This window comes from Bidens hawaiensis, unplaced genomic scaffold (genome assembly GCF_021521415.1).
Source record: "Bidens hawaiensis isolate Kalapana, Puna unplaced genomic scaffold, B.hawaiensis_p1.1 tig00002343_1, whole genome shotgun sequence".
Lineage (NCBI taxonomy): Eukaryota > Viridiplantae > Streptophyta > Magnoliopsida > Asterales > Asteraceae > Bidens > Bidens hawaiensis.
Genome location: NW_027491127.1, coordinates 2,626,338 through 2,648,313, shown reverse-complemented (window position 1 = coordinate 2,648,313; position 21,976 = coordinate 2,626,338). Strand labels below are relative to the sequence as shown.

General features: G+C 36.0%; 4 protein-coding genes across 7 annotated transcripts; 1 reads left to right on the top strand and 3 right to left on the bottom strand.

The window, feature by feature from the left end:
* Window positions 1–243: 243 nt before the first annotated feature.
* LOC143618958 (putative white-brown complex homolog protein 30) lies at window positions 244–7,441 on the top strand. Its single transcript, XM_077091015.1, has 14 exons — window positions 244–591; window positions 687–763; window positions 1,436–1,729; window positions 2,338–2,401; window positions 2,499–2,645; window positions 2,729–2,763; window positions 3,558–3,631; window positions 3,724–4,514; window positions 4,953–5,249; window positions 5,560–5,979; window positions 6,055–6,203; window positions 6,297–6,586; window positions 6,676–6,806; window positions 6,879–7,441. Exons 1-14 carry the CDS (start codon window positions 380–382, stop codon window positions 7,030–7,032), a joined length of 3,135 nt encoding a protein of 1,044 aa, XP_076947130.1. The 5' UTR covers window positions 244–379; the 3' UTR covers window positions 7,033–7,441.
* An 830-nt stretch (window positions 7,442–8,271) lies between these two features.
* Window positions 8,272–8,957, bottom strand: LOC143618827 (uncharacterized). The gene is made up of 4 exons (XM_077090911.1): window positions 8,930–8,957; window positions 8,730–8,776; window positions 8,431–8,643; window positions 8,272–8,352 (listed from the first exon to the last, which is right to left on the bottom strand). Exons 1-4 carry the CDS (start codon window positions 8,955–8,957, stop codon window positions 8,272–8,274), a joined length of 369 nt encoding a protein of 122 aa, XP_076947026.1.
* On the bottom strand, window positions 8,428–11,476 carry LOC143618957 (uncharacterized). Its single transcript, XM_077091014.1, has 9 exons — window positions 10,834–11,476; window positions 10,061–10,181; window positions 9,893–9,979; window positions 9,726–9,810; window positions 9,586–9,645; window positions 9,450–9,502; window positions 9,203–9,366; window positions 8,730–9,134; window positions 8,428–8,643 (listed from the first exon to the last, which is right to left on the bottom strand). The coding sequence occupies exons 2-7, from the start codon at window positions 10,147–10,149 to the stop codon at window positions 9,276–9,278; spliced, it is 465 nt and encodes a 154-aa protein (XP_076947129.1). The 5' UTR covers window positions 10,150–10,181; window positions 10,834–11,476; the 3' UTR covers window positions 8,428–8,643; window positions 8,730–9,134; window positions 9,203–9,275.
* A 6,111-nt stretch (window positions 11,477–17,587) lies between these two features.
* Window positions 17,588–21,019, bottom strand: LOC143618955 (uncharacterized). Of its 4 annotated transcripts, none has more exons than XM_077091010.1 (9): window positions 20,429–21,019; window positions 19,614–19,803; window positions 19,450–19,539; window positions 19,283–19,364; window positions 19,144–19,203; window positions 19,015–19,067; window positions 18,763–18,936; window positions 18,055–18,116; window positions 17,588–17,949 (listed from the first exon to the last, which is right to left on the bottom strand). In XM_077091010.1, exons 2-7 carry the CDS (start codon window positions 19,784–19,786, stop codon window positions 18,789–18,791), a joined length of 606 nt encoding a protein of 201 aa, XP_076947125.1. In that variant the 5' UTR covers window positions 19,787–19,803; window positions 20,429–21,019; the 3' UTR covers window positions 17,588–17,949; window positions 18,055–18,116; window positions 18,763–18,788. The 4 variants fall into 4 exon arrangements, with proteins under 4 accessions (XP_076947125.1, XP_076947126.1, XP_076947128.1 ...); XM_077091011.1 differs by having other exon boundaries at window positions 19,614–19,793; XM_077091013.1 differs by lacking the exon at window positions 20,429–21,019 and having other exon boundaries at window positions 19,450–19,533; window positions 19,614–20,112.
* Between the last annotated feature and the right edge of the window lie 957 nt (window positions 21,020–21,976).

Here is a 21,976-nt window from a genome sequence, read left to right as displayed (position 1 = left end):
ATTCTATGGTACTCGAGGATACTCTTGAGGAACACCCTTACTAATACTAAATAAATGTCACCTCAAAATCAAGAAAGCCAAAAAAAAAAGACAGGGTTTTACTTTTACTTCCTTAAATTCAACGGTAAAATTTTGGAGATTCTTTCCACCAATTTCTCCCGCAATTTCTTCATCCGAAAACCACTCTAACCCTCAACCAATCTTTAATCCATTCATCCATCCAAACACAATCAATCAAAGAATCCAACTTTATTCAAGATTATCCAAATTAACCAACACCCATATCACATATTCATCTAAAAATCATTTCTTGGCTCATTTACTGCAAACCAGCCATGATAATAATATTAACATTGCACATGGAATAACAAGAAAGAAAATGATTAATGCCTGTTGGGTTACTACATTCTTGATCTCCATATCTATATTATTTCTGGGTCATTTCCCACAAAATGTTTGCTCCCAAAAATCCAAACCCATTCCGAGAATCACACCGCTTATTTCGAATCTTTTTCTTGCAAAATTTAACCAGACTGTTGAGAAACACCAGCCCGAAATCGAAAAAGTGATAGGTTTTTGCACAGAAGATGTGTAAGTATTGATCATTTTTTATTTTGTTTTTTTTTTTAATTTATTTCCCATTTTACCCTTTTTGGTTTCTTACATGTGTCTGTGTTTTGTTGTAGGAAGAAAGATTTTCATGGAGCTTTTGATTTCCAAGGTAGAGATAGATTCTTCCAGAAGTGCCATGAAAAGTTGCAAGGTGATCCATTCTTGTTATTAACTTATATATATATATATATATATATATATATATATATATATATATATATATAAAATATCGCGCTCGTTCCAGAACCAGTATTATGTTGAGAATCGCGTAGTCTTAATAAACGTCTAAAGACTATATTGCCCCTTGAGAATATTAATAACTGTTAAAAAGGTTTATTAAGTTTTAGGTTTTTATTTTTCTACTTTTAATGAAGAGGGGTATTTTAGTCATTTTAGGCTGACCCATTCTTGTTATTATATATATACAACTCTCGTTTCAGAACCAACTCTCGTTTCAGAACCAATATTATGTTGAGAATCGCGTAGTCTTAATAGGCATCTAAAGACTATATTGCCCCTTGAGAATATTAATAACTGTTAAAAGGGTATGTTATTTTAGTTTTAGGCTTTTTATTTTCTGCTTTTAATCAAGAGGGGTATTTTTGTCATTTCACACACACTTAACAGAAAAAGTTAACACCGTCTATTTCCGGGGACCATTTATGTTACGTTTATGTAAAAGTTTAAACCAGTGGCGTAGTTTCTCAAAGTTATAAGTGGTTTTGAACATAATATTGGTTCTGAACATAATACTGGTTCTAAAATGAACGCGCCCATATATATATGTATATATGTACCATAATGAAGTATAACTTAATTTCAGACCTCCCACTTCGACTGTGTACCGTATCCGAACTCAAAGTATACTTCACAAGTTTTTTAAAAAAAAGTGGCGACAGGAAAAGCGTGTCTGAATCCCATTTCTTAGATCCGAACCGAAACTGCAACCTAACGTCATGGTCAGCCGGATGTGAGGCAGGCTGGGCCAGTGCAGCGAACCCGGGCCAGAAATATGTATTTAATGAAACAAATCCTAAAAAAATGCCTTTCAGAACATCTAACAGCAAACCGTGTTGTGAAGGCTTTTTCTGCCCGCAAGGTCTCACTTGCATGATCCGTAAGTTAAACGTAAACTTAAAACTAGGGGTGGCAAATGTGACCCATGGGTTGAATGAGTTGTATTAAAATGTATATAATGGGTCATAATGGGTCAAACTAAAAAAAGAAAATGATTGAAACGGGTTGACATTTCTCGAGTTTATTTTTTTTTCTTTTATGGAACGAGAAAAACGGAGAAAACTTTTTAGTATTTTTACTTTTTTAGTTTTTGATTTATATTTCAAGTTATATTTTTTTAATTAATTTTTTCGAATTTTTTAATGAGGGGTTTTTTGAAATCTCAACCCATTTCAAAAACCCTTCATTAAAAAATTCAAAAAAAAATAATTAAAAAATCATAACTCGAAATATAAATCAAAAACTAAAAAATTAAAAGTACTAAAAAGTTTCCTCCGTTTTCTCGTTCCATAATAAAAAATAAAAATAAAAATAAAAAACCTTAAAGAAATTTCGACCTGTTTTGACCCGTTTCAATCATTTCCTTTTTTAGTTTGACCCATTATGACCCATTATATACATTTTAATACAATCCATTCAACCCAATGGGTCATATTTGCCACCCTACTTAAAACTATTAAAGTTGCAAACTTTATGACATTTTTACAGCATGCCCGTTGGGTGCGCACTGCCCTGTGGCAAAGCTCATTCCAGCAACCGGGATTTGTTCACCGTAAGTTTCATCATAAATATCAAGCTTTTTGACATTGTGTGCTAAGTTATATGCATGTACATTATTAAGACATATATTCTTAGAAATCTTTTTACAGATACCATTACCAATTACCTTCAGGCAAGCTGAATCATAGTTGTGGTGCAGCTGATATGTGGGTTCCCGTACACTTGGGTAACGAGATGTTATGTGATCCAGGATATTACTGTCCTACAACCATCAAGAAAATCGAATGCCCTCGAGGGTATTTAGTTATTTATAACACGTTTTGTTGGTTTTTCGTTCTGATGCGCTTGCAGTCATGCTTAACTTTCTGTTTGATTGCAGATATTATTGCAGGATGGGTTCTAGAGTTAAATACCGTAAGTGTTTTTGATCAACTAAATCTTGAGAAAATACACATATCTGCAGTGGTGTAAATGAGCCGAGCCTGAGCTTGACTAACATGCTCAAGCTCGGCTCGTTTAACTTACGAGAGCTCAAGCTCTGCTCAGACTCGGCTCGTTTTTTTATTAATTAATTTATGTACATTTTTAATTATTTTATACTCCCTCCGTCCCTCTACAAGTGTCATGGTTTGAAAAAACACAAAATTTAAGAAAGCTTGAATGATTGCATTTTTTGCTTAACAAATGACTATTGACATATATAAAAAGACAAAATTTAAGAAAGTTTGAATGATTGCATTTTTAAGGGTAAATTTGGAAATTAGTTAATAAATTTTGAAAGTGGACATTTGAAATGGGACAAACTAAAAAGGAAATGTGGACACTTTCAAAGGGACGGAGGGAGTATTATTTACAATTTTTATTTATAACATAATATATATTATATGGTTAATTTTATCATAATGATCATATAAACATAATATATATATATATATTAATAATTATTTCATAAACATATATTTAATATATTAAATAAAAGTTTTATAAATAACAGGCTTGTGAGCCAGCTCAAGCTCGATAAGTTAAGTTAAAGCTCTGGCTCGTTTATTAAACAAGCTAACTTTTAGACTCAAGCTTGTTTGCACGGATCGATCCAGGCAAAGTGAGCCGATCTTGAGCAGCTTACGAGCAGCTTGGCTCGTATACACCCCTAAAATGCATCTTCTTCTTGTTATGAAGATCTAGTGATTTGAGTTAATTATATGCAGGATGCTTTGCTGGCACTAAATGTGACAAGGGAACCGAAATCCCAAGCATGCAGGTTTTTGGAGTTTTGCTTATTGTAAGTAGTCGATCGTGTGTTAACCGCGTCGTCTCTAACCTGTTAAACACGTTAATAGTCCTAACTTTTAATGCTATGCGATTGTGTTGTAGGCTTTACTGACAGCTATACTGATAGTTGTATATAACTGCTCAGACCAAGTAATCTCGACTCGATATGAGAAACAAGCAAAATCCCGAGAAGCAGCTGCAAAGTATGCACGTGAAACCGCACACGCGAGACAAAAGTCTAGAGCTTCAAGAGAATGGAAACCTTCGGGATTACAAGGGTTGCAGGAAACACTGTCACGAACGTTTACACGAACAAAAACTAGAAGTGCAAACAGTCCGCAAGTGCATAAGAAAGACACGAATTCGGTTGATGATAATTTGGAAGACAAAAGTTCAAATTTGGAAAGTGGGGATAAAAATTTAAATTCAAAACACGCGCGTAAAGCTTCGAAAGAGTTGCATACGAGAAGTCAAATATTTAAATACGCGTATGGTCAAATCGAGAGAGAGAAAGCAATGGATGGGAACATGGACATGGTGTACGATGGCGAGGGCATTTCGTTAAGGAAACGCCCTCGTATTGAAATCGCGTTTAATGAACTAACGTTAACGTTAAAAGGAAAGCGAAAGAATATTATGAGGTGTGTCAGTGGAAAGATTTTACCTGGTAGAATCTCGGCTGTAATGGGCCCGTCTGGCGCCGGGAAAACCACGTTTTTGTCCGCTTTGACTGGGAAAATAACCGGGTGTAACATGTCTGGGAATATTTTAGTCAACGGAAAAACTGAATCTATTCACTCGTATAAAAAAATTGTCGGGTTTGTCCCGCAAGATGACATCGTTCATGGAGATTTAACCGTAGAAGAAAACCTCCGGTTCAGTGCTCGATGTCGGTATGTTAAGTATACTCAGTCAATTCTTTTTGTCATAATATATTAGTAGGTTAGAAACCCGTGTATTACAGGGTTGAATAAATGAAATTTTAAATAGTTGGCAATAATAAATATAGGAATTATAAACAATATTTTGAGATAACATATGATTGACTTTTTTACTATTGCATTTTTATTGAACTTTTCTAATCTAAGAAAAAGAATACGAAGGGGTGAAATAAGAGAAGTGGGAAAAATAATATTGGGCTCACAGAACACGTGGCGTAGCCAGTTACTTATTTATTAGATATAATGAATTAAGGATTAGATTATTGTTCCAAGTCTTACGCCCCCTTAATCACATTTACTTATTTTTTAAGGTATAAAGATAAAGATAAAGATGAAAGTGTGCCACATGGCGCAACCAGTTACTTATTTGACTGTTTGTTTTGTGTTTAGACTATCTGCTGATATACCGAAAGCGGATAAAGTTTTAATAACCGAAAGAGTGATCGAGGCGTTGGGACTGCAAGGAGTGCGAGACTCAAAAGTCGGGACTGTTGAAAAACGTGGGATTTCTGGTGGTCAAAAGAAACGGGTCAATGTCGGGCTCGAAATGGTCATGGAACCGTCACTATTAATTTTAGACGAACCAACTTCCGGGTTAGACAGTGCATCTTCTAGTTTACTTCTTCGAGCCCTTCGGCGCGAAGCCCTTGAAGGTGTCAACATAAGCATGGTTGTACACCAACCCAGGTATTATTATTATTGTTATTATTATTATTATTATTACTACTACTACTACTCTTACTGTTACTATTACTACCACTACTAATACTGTTACTATTACTACTACTACTGCTACTGTTATTATTATTATTACTATTACTGTTACTACCACTACTAATAATGTTACTACTACTACTACTGTTATTATTATTACTATTATTGTTATTATTATTACTACTACTATTACTAATACTGTTACTATTACTACTACTACTGCTGTTACTACTACTAGTGCTGTTATTATTATTATTAACCATGTAACGGTTTTCTGTTTCAGTTACTCGCTGTACAAGATGTTTGATGATTTAATACTTCTAGCAAAAGGCGGGATAACCGTGTACCACGGGCCCGTTGAGAAAGTTGAGGAATATTTCGGGGGTATGGGGATTACAATCCCTGACCGTGTAAACACTCCCGATCACTTAATCGATATCCTCGAAGGAATAACGAAACCGGGTGGGAATGTGACAGCTCAGCAGCTTCCTGTTAAATGGATACTTCACAATGGCTACCGTGTGCCACCCGATATGCTGCATTTGTGTGATCAAAATGGTTCATCATCATCATCATCTGTTGAGCCCGTTGAACATGCGGATAGTCAACGCGAAGTTGAGAAGTATAATTACTTTACTACCCCTGATTTATCGGGCCGGGTTACTCCTGGTGTTTTTAGGCAGTATAGATATTACATTGGAAGGTAATATTAATATTCATATGAAATATATTTTATTTTTCTAGTATAAATTATAAAGACTGGTTTGTGCGCGTGCAGGGTTGCTAAACAACGTTTGAGAGACGCGAGAGTACAAGCAGCCGATTATATAATACTTTTACTCGCGGGTGCTTGTTTAGGAACCATGGCTGAAGTGAGTGACGTGTCGTTTGGATATACTGGTTACCAGTATACTGTCATTGCTGTCTGTAAGTAAAGAAACTTATTTAAATTTAAAACTCGTCTTTAAAGTATAAATTTTAAAAATAATTATTTTATTTTTTTTATTTTTATGATTTCAGCTTTGTTATGTATGATTGGGGCATTAAGGACATTTTCTCAGGATAAATTACAATACAGGCGGGAGAGCGCGAACGGGATGAATAGTTTATCTTATTTTCTAGCCAAGGATACAATGGACCTTTTAAATGTAGTCATGAAGCCTTTAGTTTATCTTTGCATGTTCTACTTTTTCAGTTACCCTAGATCGAGCTTCGAGTCGAATTATTTAGTATTATTATGCCTCGTTTATTGTGTCACGGGCATTTCGTATACGCTCGCCATCTCACTCGAGTTTAGCCAAGCCCAATTGGTATGTCACATTTCAAAATAATTACTAATTTTTCATATACGTATACATATACTAACACGGTTTTTATTTATTTATTTATTATTTTTCAGTGGTCTGTACTTTTGCCTGTGGTTTTGACTCTCATTGCGAATCAAGACAAAACGTCTGCAGTTTCGTTAGTTGGGCAATTTGTCTTCCCGAGATGGGCTTTGGAAGCGTTTGTGACTGCGAATGCGAAAGAGTATGTCATGAGCTCGAATATTATTATTGGAAGTATGGAAATGTTATTGACTCGTTTTGGGTATTTTTGCAGGTATACGGGTGTGTGGCTAATGACACGATGTGCTGCGTTGAAGAAATTTAATTTTGATATTCATAACTCGAAGAAATGTCTTTGTTATCTTATGGTGACGGGAATGGGTTGTCGGATTTTAGCTTTCATATGTTTGATGTCGAGGTCGAAGTAGTGGAAAGTTTGAGGTTAATGGGTTGACTTTTGTCGGTCAATCAATGGTCCTTGGTGAGTCGAGAAGCAAGAGGTGTGAGAGGACACACTCGTTGGTCGGAAGGACTAAGGTTTGAGTTAAAGATGTTATATACACCAGTCAAGAAAGCCTTGTAGTGCTAGCTGTTTTTTGTACACTATAGTTTATGGTTTTATTTTTAGATTATAGCTTATTTTGAATCCTATAATCACCAATGAATCGTACAAAGAAAATGGTTGGTTCTACATGATCCAAAGATTTCTCACACCTTGTATGTTTTAACCGAGTAAATCTTGAAAATAAGCGTTTTTCTGAGCGTGTTATACCTCTTTCGTTATATAAGAATACACACGCATACAGTCGACTTATACAATGATAAATCAAACAACTAGCATTTGACTAGATTGATTATGCATATAACTAAAAGAACCATACAAAACATAGGTTAACCCACCCAACTAGAGGGGCACAAAAAACCCGAAACTGGACCCGAAAGAAAAACCCGGATTCGTTTTCTTAGACCCGGGTTTTTAATACCCGAACCCTTACCCCACCATACCCGTAGGGTACAAATAGGGTATGCATTTTAGTACCAAAACCCGTACCCGATAATATCCGAATACCCGAACCAGTTCCATACCCCGAACCGGGTATTTCCAATACCCGAAACCGGGTTTTTCAAATACCCGAAATTACCTGAAAAATAACTGGAAAATACCCGAAAAATACCCCTAAAAAGTGCAACCCCTAAAAATACCAATCTATACCCGCAAAAAACGCGGGAAAAAACACGAGAAAACCCGAAAACATGGTTTTTTCAATACCTGGAAATAGGGTATTCAAATACCCGGTTTTAGAATGCCCGGTTCTATACCCGATACATAGGGTATGGCTTTTAGAGCCAATGCCCGGACCCGAATCCGACCCGGGTATTGCTAATACCCGATTTTCCAATACCCGGCCATACCCGAACCCGGGTTGTTCTAATACCCGATTTGTGCACCTCTACACCCGACCCAGTTCATTTCGACCGGTATCTTAAAGCTAATAATTCAACCCATAACAGTTTCAACTAGTTTTTGCATCACTAATAGAATACTAAAAGACAACAAGATTAAACAGTTGGTTCCAAGTTTCAAACAGTCAATCCCTTCTACACTGGTTTCTAGTTTTGCATGACAAGAACCGATCACGCCATATTAAGGTTGAAATACGGCTCGTCTACAAAAGTCTTTGACCTTCAGGGACCTCTTTTTCTAGCAAACTGGTGCCAGTAAAAGCCACCATTGGATTAAAACCAACCTGTCAGCATGAATATACAATATTCGTCACAGGGACAAAATAAAAAAAAATAAAAAATAAAAAAAAAACAACACTCACATAAAAGATTTTTGCAGCCTCATCAAGCAACAGACTGTTTTCTTCTGTGGTATGCTTGCCACGAACAATACGCCACTCGGCGTCACAGTTTGTTGCGTAATTTCCCATCAGAGTATCCGGGACCTTTTGTGCTCCCAAAGCAACCAAAACCTTGACATCAGTATTGAGTTCCATGCATTCGTCAGAGCAGAACCATTTGGCAGGTGGCAATTCCTATAACACAATGGATATTGATATTAAAACTCAAGACTAACTCATTGTCACATGAGTATTTACTGAATATTCTAGTATTATCCCACCTTCAGATCCCTTTTGCCATGTGCCCTCAACCAGCCAATGTGAAATTCTGTTTCACATTGATCACACAAGATAACGGTTTTATCATTAAAGCCGTCTACACTTAAAATGCTAAACTCGTGTGATCTGGATACAACGAAGTTATTCAAACAGGATTAGATTATTTGGTAAAGTACAAATAAACAGTGAAACACGGTGTTACCTGCATAATGAGCATGCAACAAGATCATGCTTGTTTTGATTATCATTAATCCGAATGCAACGGTTTGTAGCCTCTTCTTTGGTTGCAGAAACCGTTCCACCTGGCACCTCACTGGAAATTGGTCCCACCCACTTCATCGAGTCTTGACAATGTTTGCATAAGTAGTTTTCAAGAGGGACCGGTTTATCAGTTGATATACCATTCTGTGTGACAAATTAATATTAGACCACCTAAAATGACAACAAGAGTAGAATTTAATATGAACCCTACCAGCATGAAAAGACCTAGGACAACCGCTACATGGCAAAAGATCGCCGCCCTCTTGACAATCGTCACACACGTCATCTTAATTCAAAGCCACATGTTTGCCAGTTAGCTTTAACTTAGAGGCATATGCATGTAGAGAGTCTCCATTTGAGAGAAAAATATGATCATATCTGACAATATTTGAATATGAAAATCAATAAGTTACCCTAAATTTGAAAGAAAAAGTAAATGTGTGTTTTGGTGGAAAACTCACGGTTTTCTGCGACCGGACCGGTTAGCATGAGCTTCAAACATTGACGGGCTAATCTATTTACAAATAATAATAATAATAAAATTAATGACTTAATTCATCATCAATGCTTATAAATTAAAGGTTCAGAAAATTTTACCACAGTATCGCAGCAGGAACAGCGTATACCCCAGTCTTCCTTTTTACCTTTTAGCGGTTTCTGCCAAGAAGAGGATATCAGATTAATAAAATAATTGAAGTGTTCAACTATTTGACATGTGTATTATTAAACTCAATTACCACTCCCTTAGATATACGATAAGCTACACGAGTTCCATCTTCTAATCCTCCTTTTTCAAATAGGAACTTATGCATTCTTTGATCCCTTAAAAATGAAAGGAAAAAAAACAAACGTTATTTTGTGTTGAGGTATGATTTAGAGTAAATGGTTATGAACAGAGATCAACTTGACAGACGGTTTTTTATTTGACTTCACTTTTGAAGAGGTGGATTTCTTTGCCCTCTTCGTTGATTTTGAATTGGAGCTCGATGGCCTGCAAATTTGGACCATAAAGTTGTCATATAGATATAAGAAGAAAGGCCTATCATTGTAGAGTTAAAAGAAGAGAACTCACTCAGTCAATACATTATGTTGACTATGATCTTCATACGAACGCGGAACATAATCAAAATTAGAAATCAAAACCAAATCCCGAAAAACCATTGGAAGAAACTCCTAATGAGAACTGCAAAATACTAAACAATGATATGTAAAGAAGGCACATAGGACAAATATAACTAGTTAATGAATTACATATGTAAAGATGTGATAATAGCAAATCTAGCTCTACTGTCAAAAAATAACAGCAAGTTTTTTGGGATAAAAATACATTTCAACAAAACACTGATGATACTCAGCAGTTAGGGCTGATATGCTAATGACCATCTCTGAAAGTATAGCTAATTATTTACCAAAGATTTGAGTTCCATAAAATATAAAACATCCATTCTAAAATAGATACATTGTGCTTAAATCGTTTAACATTAAACTCATTACAGGAAATCAATATCAATTCTAAACCTCTTTCAAAAAAATCAACAAACATATTAGATCTTTAGAACATATATAGTACACTAGACATTAAATAATGTTGATGCTAAATTGGCGACAAAGATCCAACAAGAAATTAGAGATGCATTGATGCATAACCCATAAGTAAACTTCCTTCTCTGCCTACAACATCTGCTATAATTTCAGTCTAATCAAGTTGAAATTCACAGATCTATCTAGATTTGGAAAACCCTAGTAAAAACGATATCAATTCACATACACAGATGCCCAAAAAAGCAAAATAATCATCATCGACTAAAACATACAATAGATCGACGCAACCAACGATCGGCACACCTTAGATGCAGATGATGGAGTTTCCGAAAAGAGATAGATAAGCGACGGTGCAGCGTGAGCGGCGGCAAAAGATGAAAGGGGGTGAGCTTGATACAAAGTCTAGAAAGGCCGAATGAAAGTCAACTTTGTGAAAATGAATATTTATACCCCGGTAAAATGCATTTTTGCCAATGTTAAAAAAATATGTGTGTAAGAGTTGGCCGCCGTCATAAGCCCATTAGCTAAGCCCGTTAGAGCTCTTGGATCTGTCTATATATATGTGTACATGAGATTATAGTAAAATCTCAATAATCTCTCTTTTATCTTCACATGGTATTAGAGCTTTAGAAGGTTGTTTTTGGCGTGTGTCAACTACAACAACCACCTTCCGCCACACCGTATCATTTCTGGCACCATCAAAGCTATTTCTTTGAATCTACTAATCGCTCATTACCTAGTAACACCAGCCACATAAACAGCCTCCACATTCAAAACTGACCAAAACCAAACAACCCCGACCACTACCGGCTCAGTCACATGCCACTGGATCCCCCGACATATCCAGCCCTTGCTTTAGTCTCTGTTTGTGGTGACATAAAGCCCTCCCTATAACTCATGAACTAAGAATTTTCAAAACAGCAAAGTCTACTCGACATGAATTAGACATTAATGAAACTTTTTACAGGAACCGTTCGCAGATTTTGGTTGTTTTCCGGCGAGTGTGATCACTCAACTACCACCACTGTGCTCGCTACTCTATTCCTGACACAGTCGGCAACATTTTGCAAACTCTGGGCAAATTGGTCTAAAACAACCAAAAATGGCTTGAAATAGGCCTAAACAAGCCTAAAACATGTATAAACCCCAAAAAATGGCATGATTATGCTATGTGCCTTGCTAATCTTGGGCCCACACTTTTTAAGCATCGCCTAGGCCTAAGACTCACAGTGCACCCTCAAAAACCATGCAACAATCGACAGAAGGTAATGTTGTAAGAAACACGGTCGACATGTAGCACCTCTTCACACGCCTCACACACGATATGCACACGCTTTCCGTAACAAGTGAAAGTTTCAGAGTCTGCACCGCCGTTCATGTGGTGCACATGGCACAAGCAGGATATAGTTACCGGGAGTATTAGCCAAACATAAGATTTCTACTGCAACCAGCTATACATGTAATCCATCCTACTACTGTTGCTTTGTCCCAAAGACTGAAGTTAGTGAAATAGGCAACCCCAGCTTACTTCATCTTAATCCCTCGACTCTGTCTTACATGTCCACACTTCCCTTGTATTATTGGTCAGTCATGATAACCAAACTCATTCTTGGGTAGCGTTTGGTATGCAAGAATGACATGTGGAATGGAATGGGCCACTGTGAGGAAATGAAAAAATGGATGTTTGGTTGGTCAATGGAATGAAATCAACGATTACGCAATGAATCCCATTCCATCAAAACCATTCCTTCGCACCCCTGCTTTTTTTTTCATTCCATTCCCTCTTTCAGCCTCCTTTCTCGACACCACCACCACTGTCGCCGCCGCCACCATCACTCCCACCACCACCGCAGTTACCACTTACCACTTTTTTATCCATTTGCGGAGGGGTACTTTTGTCATTTGTTTTTCATTCCTGTGTCTTTTCATGCCTACCAAACATATAACATATAAAATAATAACACATTTCATTATCAATTTCTCATAGGTTAACCAAATAGGACAATGGCATTATGACGATCTATTTTATTCCCTTGTCCACTCCATTCTCTCTCCATTCCATTAATCCATTACCCTCTTTCACACCGGATTCTGTCTTTCTGCAGATCTTAGCACAAGAAAGATGCTTGGAAAAGGGCATGAGTCACATGAACGATACTTTGATAGAATATCAAGTATCAAGGCATAATAGGCTTTTCTAGTGTCATGGGAGAGTTTGGTTGGTTTTCTAGTGTTATGGTAGAGTGTGGATTACTAGGCTGCAAAACTAGCCCAATGCTTCCTACAGGGAACCTCCATAAAGGATACTGCACGATAAGGGTCCGTTGCAGTTACACAACCAAGTATTTCCTTTGTTGACTTGTCCTTTAGTGTCATGAGTCATTTCATGTATCTCAGGACCACACTGGGTCGAGGAATATAGTATTCTGATAAGGGTCTAGAAGTAGATCTATATATATAGCACATACTGAACTACCTCATCACACAAAGCCAACATGAATCGCAACACAGGAATATCAAACAAGTTATTATGTTTCAAAATATAAATTTCAAGACACAAATAATACTAAAATGTTTAAAGTCAGAACCTCATTGACACAAACACAAGGCATGCAATCCTGTGATCGTAAGGTGATCCCATTTAGCAACATAACCACCACTTGGACGTGTAAGATCATAATTATGCCAAGAAGACTGCATTAGTATATATAGGTTATTTGAATTGTTTTGGAAAAAAACAAGATAAGTAAATCAAAAACCAATGACACCTGGTCTACAAAATGAAAAGGGCTTCATACGAAAGACAAAAATTTTAAACTACACTGTTTGACAGCACTTAGCAGCACTCTCATTAAAACTTATCCAATAATGTAACAATAATACTTTTGACTTTTGTATTGTTTGTTTTAAATCCATTACATGTAATGAACACTATATTGCACTACTTTTAAACCTAAAAAGTGGAAAATGTTGTGAATAGCACAGAGCATTTATTAATTATTAGATGAAGTGAGAAGTAAAGTAAGATGAACAAAATATAAATTATTTCTTAAACTCAATACAAGATTACTCTGCAAATCGATTTTCATAAAACAATTTTTGCATTAACTAAAATAAAGCAGCAAAGAATAATTGGTAAACCACTAAAACAAGTCAAGTTCAAAATAACGCAGAATACCTTTGGCATGTCCTTTTACCAAAATAGCAAACTGTCTCTCTGTTTTTCGCCGGCTCAGTTCCAAATCCTTTGATACTTGAATTCCTCCCTCCACCCCCCCCCCCCCCGGCGGCCACATGCGGCATTGGAACGAAAATGATTATTCTTATCTTTTTTCTTGAACTCCTGGACATTTGTGAAATTACCATGAGCAATTTTGACAGTAAAATTAGGAATTAAAAACAGACACAGCAATTGGTTAGAAAAATTCTCAAAATCCTTGGATATCGCAGATTCGCAGCAACCTATAGAGCTTAATGTTGCCATTAGTGTTTCTTGTTCTGGTATCTATTTGGTTTTCTTAATATCAAATGAACCATTTATGTGACACTAAATTGAAAAGCTTTAGCAATTAACAGTTGGATCTTTGTGTCAAATAACTTTTATATTACCTTTCTCCTTTTGGTCCATGAATAGTTGTCTTCATATTTTTTCTTTGTCTCATTTATGAATAGCCTTTCTTCATGAAACTTTTTTGTAACCGACATCGTTATATAGAAAGTTAAGAGACAGGTCCTATTCTTTTCTTTCCACATAAGTAACCAAATCCTGCATGATAAAACAAAAAGATCAAAAACAATAAATCAAATATTTGTAACATCTTTGAGTGCTTTACAACCATATTATCTATATGTGTCTATGGAACGAACTTCAAGATTTAAAAGTCATGAATGTTTTCAACATGGCAGGATGCAGAAATAGTTCTTGGGAATAATACACATCGAAAAGAGTGTTGTTTGATAAGGGTCCAAAATATGTGATGGTTGTGAAGTAAGTCGGCTCATTCCTATCGGTTACATTTTTAAATCAAAACTCAAATAAAAAGTGAACAAAAAAAACATATCTACCCACTTGTTTATGTGGAAAGTGTAATATGTTTATCAAATGGCATACCTTCATCATATTTAACTATAACAGAAGACAATTTTTATATTTATTAATGCACTGATAGGAATTTAGGCCATGATGCAGAGCATAAGCGTCATAGGTCCCAACCGAAAAACTCAACTAGATATTTTTCAGAATTGTGTTATGAGAAAATCTCGTAGTCTCGTATATTTAACAGTTACAGAATATCAATGTATAGATTTTGTTTGGTGACCAAAACTTCAAACTGCCTTAAAAGTGAAAATGCGATTGTCATAAATTTTAAGTAGGGGCGCAAATGAGCCAAGCTGCTCGCGAGCTACTCGAGATCAGTTCGTGAAAAAGCTTGATCAAGCTGAGCCTAAACAAACCCGAGCCTGAGCCTATAAGTAAGCTTGTTTAATAAACGAGCCCGAGCCCGAGCTTCACTTGTCGAGCTCAAGCTGGCTCGCAAGCCTAAACAAGCCTTCATTTTTATAATATATATATATATACATGTGTGTGTGTATGTATATGTAAATTATAATTGAAAAAATATATATAAGTAATTATAAATATATAAAAATCAATTATAAATAGTAAATGAGCTGAGCTCGAGCTTTAGAAATATCAAAACGAGCCAAGCTCGAGCTGTGTGTAAGTTAAACGAACCAAGCTTGGGATCGGCTAGTTTGACGCCCTAACTTTAAGTAGGTCAAAACGCAAGTACTTATGTCTCACTATTGTTTACAGCATCATTTCATGTAATGAACCACATATTATGTCATCATCATCATCATCTATTTACACTTAAACCTAAAAATTAATTGTGTGAATAATTATTTCACTGATTCATCATATGCGTGCTTAACAGTAAGGTGCAATTATCGATTATGAAGTCAGTCAGTCAGTCTTAGGTAAAGTAGTAATAATAACAATAATAATAATAAGATGTAAACAGCAGGCAAGCAGAGGATAGAGTAAAACCATTAGAAGCAAGCAATTCGAGATCAACGTACAGCCAGCCGGTGATCTGACGATGTTAGGGTTTATTATGTGGGCGATTTGAATCAGTAATCAGGGATTGTACCGGAACTAAACCCCAAGGGTTGAAGGCGGTAAGTTAAACACCGTTTTTTGTCCGTTTTCGGTTATGTGTATTATTGTGCAGGTATTCAGTCAGTTTTCGGTTACGTGTATAATTGTACCGGAAGTAAAACAAAAAAGTTATAAAAGTTGAGGTCGGCCAATGGGTGGTGTCGGGCGATAAAACTCAAGCCTTGGTAAAATCTGATCGTTATAGATCTCGGAAGTTGAGAGGCGGTGAGTTTATGCAAATTCTATTGGTTTTCATCACGTTCGTTACGGTACAGGAACTAAAACAAAAAAATGACATTCGATTGGTTTCTGTCACGTTTGTTACGTTACCGAAACAAAAACAAAAAAACTAGTATTCGATCCCTCTTCCTTATGTCCATTACGAACAAATAAAAACTTGCATTAATTAATAAGGTGTTAGTGTGCCACCAAGTGGCCTAATAAGGTTTTGGGCATCAAGACTCTCAATGTTACATATAATATATATTTTCATATATTTTTAATTGAAGTTGAAAAAGACCCGAATAGTTGCCGCAATTATTGGGGGGGGGGGTCAGTTGATTATATATTTACGTCTTTTTTATGTGTGACGGTGGTGTGGAAACGGTTCGGTGTGTGGTGCAATATTCAACATTTTCGTGCTACGTTGGTTGGTGATATTCTTAGCGTTTTTAAACAAGTTCCAAAAATTGCGTACAAGAGGAAAAAGGTTCAATCTATAGTTATGGTGGTTGTCATGTGCATTTGGTGGGGATTGCAACAACTTGATTTTTGATAACAAGCCTTTGAAGATTGAAAACATTCTTAGGGATGTAAAAATTCTTAGCTTGTTATAGATTAAAAATATGACAAATTGTTTAACTCTAGATTGTGATAGATGGAATTTTTTTGATTTGTTTTCAGTTTTGTTTGTGTCGGCCCTTGCTATCTTCTCAGTAGAAAAGGTGTTTTGACTGTTTTAGTGAAAGTTGTTAAAAAAAATGAAACCGGAAAAGGAAAAATAAAACCACTAAATAATAATTACAATTCATATATATTTCCTTTTAAGTCACTTATTTTAAAAAATTCAGTATTTATAAAAAAAATTACAAAAAGTCTGAGAGGTTTATAGTTTTTTGAGTTATTTACAACTTTGGTCGATATGTTTTAAGTTCATGAGGGGTTTTCAAGTGATGCTAGAAATAATGTGTTAACTTGAAAAGAGTTGATGTGAAACTATTGTTGAATAAAAAATAACACTTACAAAAAATTTCAAACTAGAATTTTGTGTTCAATAAACTAATTTGTATCATACACCTCCAAATTATACAGCTTACATAAATTATGGGCAACACCACTGTAACAATGGTAGTAGAGTATGACAAATGTTATGACCATTTGAAAGGGACACCGCTGTCACTTGAATTTTCAAATGCATAGAATAACTAAAGTTGAATTTAAAACAAAACACTTGAATTTTCAAATGCAGAAAGCATAAACACCTAAACACTTGAGCAGAATATACATACACATTACATAATGAAACTGTTTATAAATTGTCTTATATAGTTTTTTTTTCCTAAATTGTTTATAGAATTTGTTCATAAATCAGAAAAGTTTACATTAAAAACCACTTTTTTAATATAAAAATTGATGATTTATTAAAAAAATCTTTTTGAAATGAACAGTATTAGCTGTATAATTCAAAAAATAGTTATGGTTTTGAGCTTTGACAACTAGCAAGCCCATAAACATCACAGCCAACGAAACATGCACGAACGGACTATATCCAGAACCGTTAACCCCCTTCATTCATAGTAAAATCCATTGCGCATCACTCATCAACATTCATAAGTTTCGGCTTTACTATACTTCATATCCAGCATATTAATTGCTAAGGTTAAAAACTTAAAACGAAGTTAAACGGGTTAAAAACCATAGTAAATGTAGTAAAATGCAGCCTGTTCCTCAAAAACGTATAAAACCATACCCCCTGCGTCACAAATTAGGATTACGCCACCAGTATAAGCTCGCATTATACTGGTCCCAATGGTCCGCAGGGTATTGGCAGAACCCATGAGGTTATCAAAACAAAAAGCAGGATGCAAACCGAAAAAAGATCCAAATCTTGACAAACATTTATAACAACAAACATGGTCTCATACTCTTAACAATCAAACATCTCTAAAGAGACAAAAACCAGTCAAGCCATAATAAAAAGATAAAAACCAACAACATGCTGCTTCATAGTTCATACCGCCTTATGCTTGTTTTGATCCCTAAACATCAGAAAGAAAACACATAAAGTTAGTTTCGTGCACGCTAATTAGGGGTGGCAAATGTGACCCATTGGGTTGAATGGGTTATATTAAAATGTATATAACCTCTTCTAGGAGATTGTTTCCACCTGCCACGTTATCAGAAATTTGTCCCGAATGCTTCGAGCCTTGACAATGTACGACAAACTAATATTAGAACACCTAGAATAATAATAGGAATATTGGATTTTAATAATCCCTATTAAATGGTATTGACCGATAATAATCCCTATTCGTTTTATCGCCACTGGCGGTCCCAAATTCAAAAAAGTTGGCCCCAATGGTCCCCCGTTAAAAATGACTTAACGGCGTTATAGTTTTTTCTGAATTTCAAACCAATTTTTTAGGGCTTTTGATCGTTTGGAGGATACGAGTCGATTGGTGTAAAACTTAGCTTGAAACAATGATCCAAACGACTTGATTTTGGTTAATTGTAAGTTCAAACATCCGAATTGAAGCATTGTTTCATCATTTTGAAGCACTGTTTCAAACTAAATTTTACACCAATCGACTCGTTTCCTCCTAACGATCAAAAGCCCTAAAAAATTGGTTTGAAATTCAGAAAAACTATAACGCCGTTAAGTCATTTTTAACGGGGGACCATTGGGGGCCAACTTTTTTGAATTTGGGACCGCCCGTGGCGATAAAACGAATAGGGATTATTATCGGTCAATACCATTTAATATGGATTATTAAAATCCAATATTCCATAATAATATTAGACTTCAATTCCAATATTTCCATAATAATATTAGACTTCAATAAGAACCTTACCAGTATGAAAATGTCTAGGACTACCGCTACAGGAGCACAAGGTCTTTGTCCTCTTCAGCCTCTTCACAATCTCCACACGCGTCATCATTAATCAAAGCCATATGTTTGCCAGCTCGCTTTAAGTGAGAGGCATATGCATGTAGAGAGATTCCATTGACAAAAATATTATCATATCTGACAATATTTGAATACGAGTAAATTACCCTGAATTTGAAAGAAAAACTAAATGTGTGTTTTGGTGAAAAAACTTACGGCTTTCTCCGTTTGCCCCCGCCAGCGTGAGATTCAAACTGGGAAGCACTAATCTATTCACAAATAATACAAATTTATTGACTTATTACACTCTAAATGCTTAAGAACTTAAACTTAAGAAAATTTTACCTCGCGACCGCAGCAAGTACATAATATTCCACGACCTTTCTTAGAACCTTTTAGAACTTTCTGCCAAGAAGAGGATGTCAGAATAATATAATAATAGAAGTGGTCAACTATTGGCACATGTAATATTAAAATCCACTACCTCTCCCTTAGACATATAAAATAAAGTTGTTCCATCTGCTATTCCTCCTTCTTCAAAGATGGGCCGATGCATCTTCTGGTTCCTTAAAAATGAAAGGAAAAAAAATGTTATTTTGAGTTGAGGAATGATTTAAATTTTAAAGTAGCTGATTATGAACAGAGATTAACTTGATAATCGGCTTTGACGACTTCACTTCCAAAGAGGCGGATTTCTTTCGCTTCTTGTCTTTATTTAGTTTGGAACTTGAAGACCTGCAACTTCGGACCATAAAGTTGTCATAGAAGCAAGAAAAACGGGCCTGTCGTTATAGAGTTAAAAGAAGAAAACTCACTCTGTCAGTATAGTTTGCTTACTCTGGTCTTCAAATAAATCAAAATTAAAATAACTATCCACATCCAAACCCATATTAATCTGTCGACTGTTGTCTTTAAATAAACCCAAATCAAAACTTAAACTACTATCCAGTTCCAAACCCATGATAGCATCCATTGGCAGAGAGTCCATAAGAGAACTGCAAGATACTAAACAATGATACGTAAAGAAGGTACATAAGACAAATACAACTAGTTAATGAAATAATATCATATGTTAAAGTGTAATAACAGCAAAATCTAGCTCTAATGTCAAAAGATAACAGAGTTTTTTTTTAGATAAGAACAATTATTTCAACATAACACGGATGATACTCGGCAGTTAGGATGCATATGCTATTGACCCTCTCTGAAACTATAGCTAATTATTTACCCAAAGATGAAAGTTTCATAAGATATAAAACATCCATTCTAAAATAGATACATTGTGTTTAAATCTTTTAACATTAAACTCGTTACGAGAAATCAATTTCAATTCTAAACCTCTTTAAAAAAAAATCAACAAATATTTAGTACACTAGACATTAAATAATGTTGATGCTAAATTGGCGACAAAGATCAAAGATGCATTGATGCATAACCCATAAGTAAACTTCCTTCTCTGCCTATAACATCTACTATAATTTCAGTCTAATCAAGTTGAAAATCACAGATCTATCTAGATTAGAAAACCCTAGTAAAAACGATATCAATTCACATACGACGCCCAAAAAAGCAAAGTAATCATAAGCGACTAAAACATACAATAGATCGACACAACCAACGATTGGCGCACCTTAGATGCAGATGATGGAGTTTCCGAAAAGAGATAGATAAGCGACGGTGCAGCGTGAGCGGCGGCAAAGGATGAAATGGGGTGAGCTTGATACAAAGTCTAGAAAGGCCGAATGAAAGTCAACTTAGAGAAAATGAATATTTATACCCCGGTAAAATGCATTTTTGTCAATGTTAGAAAAATATATGTGTGTGAGAGTTGGCCATCATAAGCCCATTAGCTAAGCCCGTTAGAGCTCTTGGATCTGTCTATATATACATGTACATGAGATTATAGTAAAATCTCAATAATCTCTCTCTTTTATCTTCACATGGTATTAGAGCTTTAGAAGGTTGTCTTTGGCGTGTGTCAACTACAGCAACCACCTTCCGCCGTTGCATATCATTTCTGGCACCATCAAACCTATTTCTTCTAATCTAATTCACATTGCTCATTGCTAGTAACACCAGCCACATAAATTGCCTCCACATTCAAAACTGACCAAAACCAAACAACCCCAGCCACTACAGGCTCTGTCACGTGCCACTGCATCCCGCGACGTACCGAACCCTTGCTTTAGTCTCTGTTTTGGTGACATAAATCCCTCCTTATAACTCATGAACTAAGAATTTTCAAAACAGAAAAGTCTACTCGACATGAATTAGACATTAATGAAACTTTTTACAGGAACCACTTGCAGATTCTGGTTGTTTTCCGGCGAGTGTGATCACTCAACCACCACCACCGTGTTCGCTACTCTATTCCTGACACAATCGGCAGCATTTTGCAAACTCTGGGCAAATTGGTCAGAAACAACCAAAAACGGCTTGAAACAGGCCTAAACAAGCCTAAAACATGTATAAAACCCGAAAAAATGGCATGATTATGCTATGTGCCTTGCTAATATTGGGCCCACACTTTTTAAGCATCTTGTGCCTAGGCCTAAGGCTCACAGCACGCCTTCGAAAACCATGCAACAATCGATAGAAGGTAATGTTGTAAAAAACACGGTCGCCCTGTAGCACCCTTCACACGCCTCATACAAGACATGCACACGCTTCCGAAACAAGTGCAAGTTTCAGAGTCTGCACCACCGTTCACGTGGTGCACATGACACAAGCAGGATATAATTATCGAGAGTATTAGCCAAACATAAGATTTCTACTGCAACCAGCTATACAAGTTGCTTTGTCCCAAAGACTACAGTTAGTGAAATAGGCAACACCAGCCTACTTCATCTTAATCCCTCGACTCTGTCTTACATGTCCGCACTTCCCTTTGTATTATCGGTCAGTCATGTTAACCAAACTCATTCTTGGGTAGCGTTTGTTACGCAAGAATGACATGTGGAATGGAATGGGCCATTGTGAGGAAATGAAAAATGGATGTTTGGTTGGTCAATGGAATGGAATCAACGATTACGCAAGGAATTCCGTTCCATCAAGACCATTCCTTAGCACCCCCTGCCTTTTTTCATTCCATTCCCTCTTTCAGCCTTCTTTCTCGACACCACCACCTGACCACTGCAACCACCACCCTCGCCGTTGCCATTACTCCGACCATCACCGC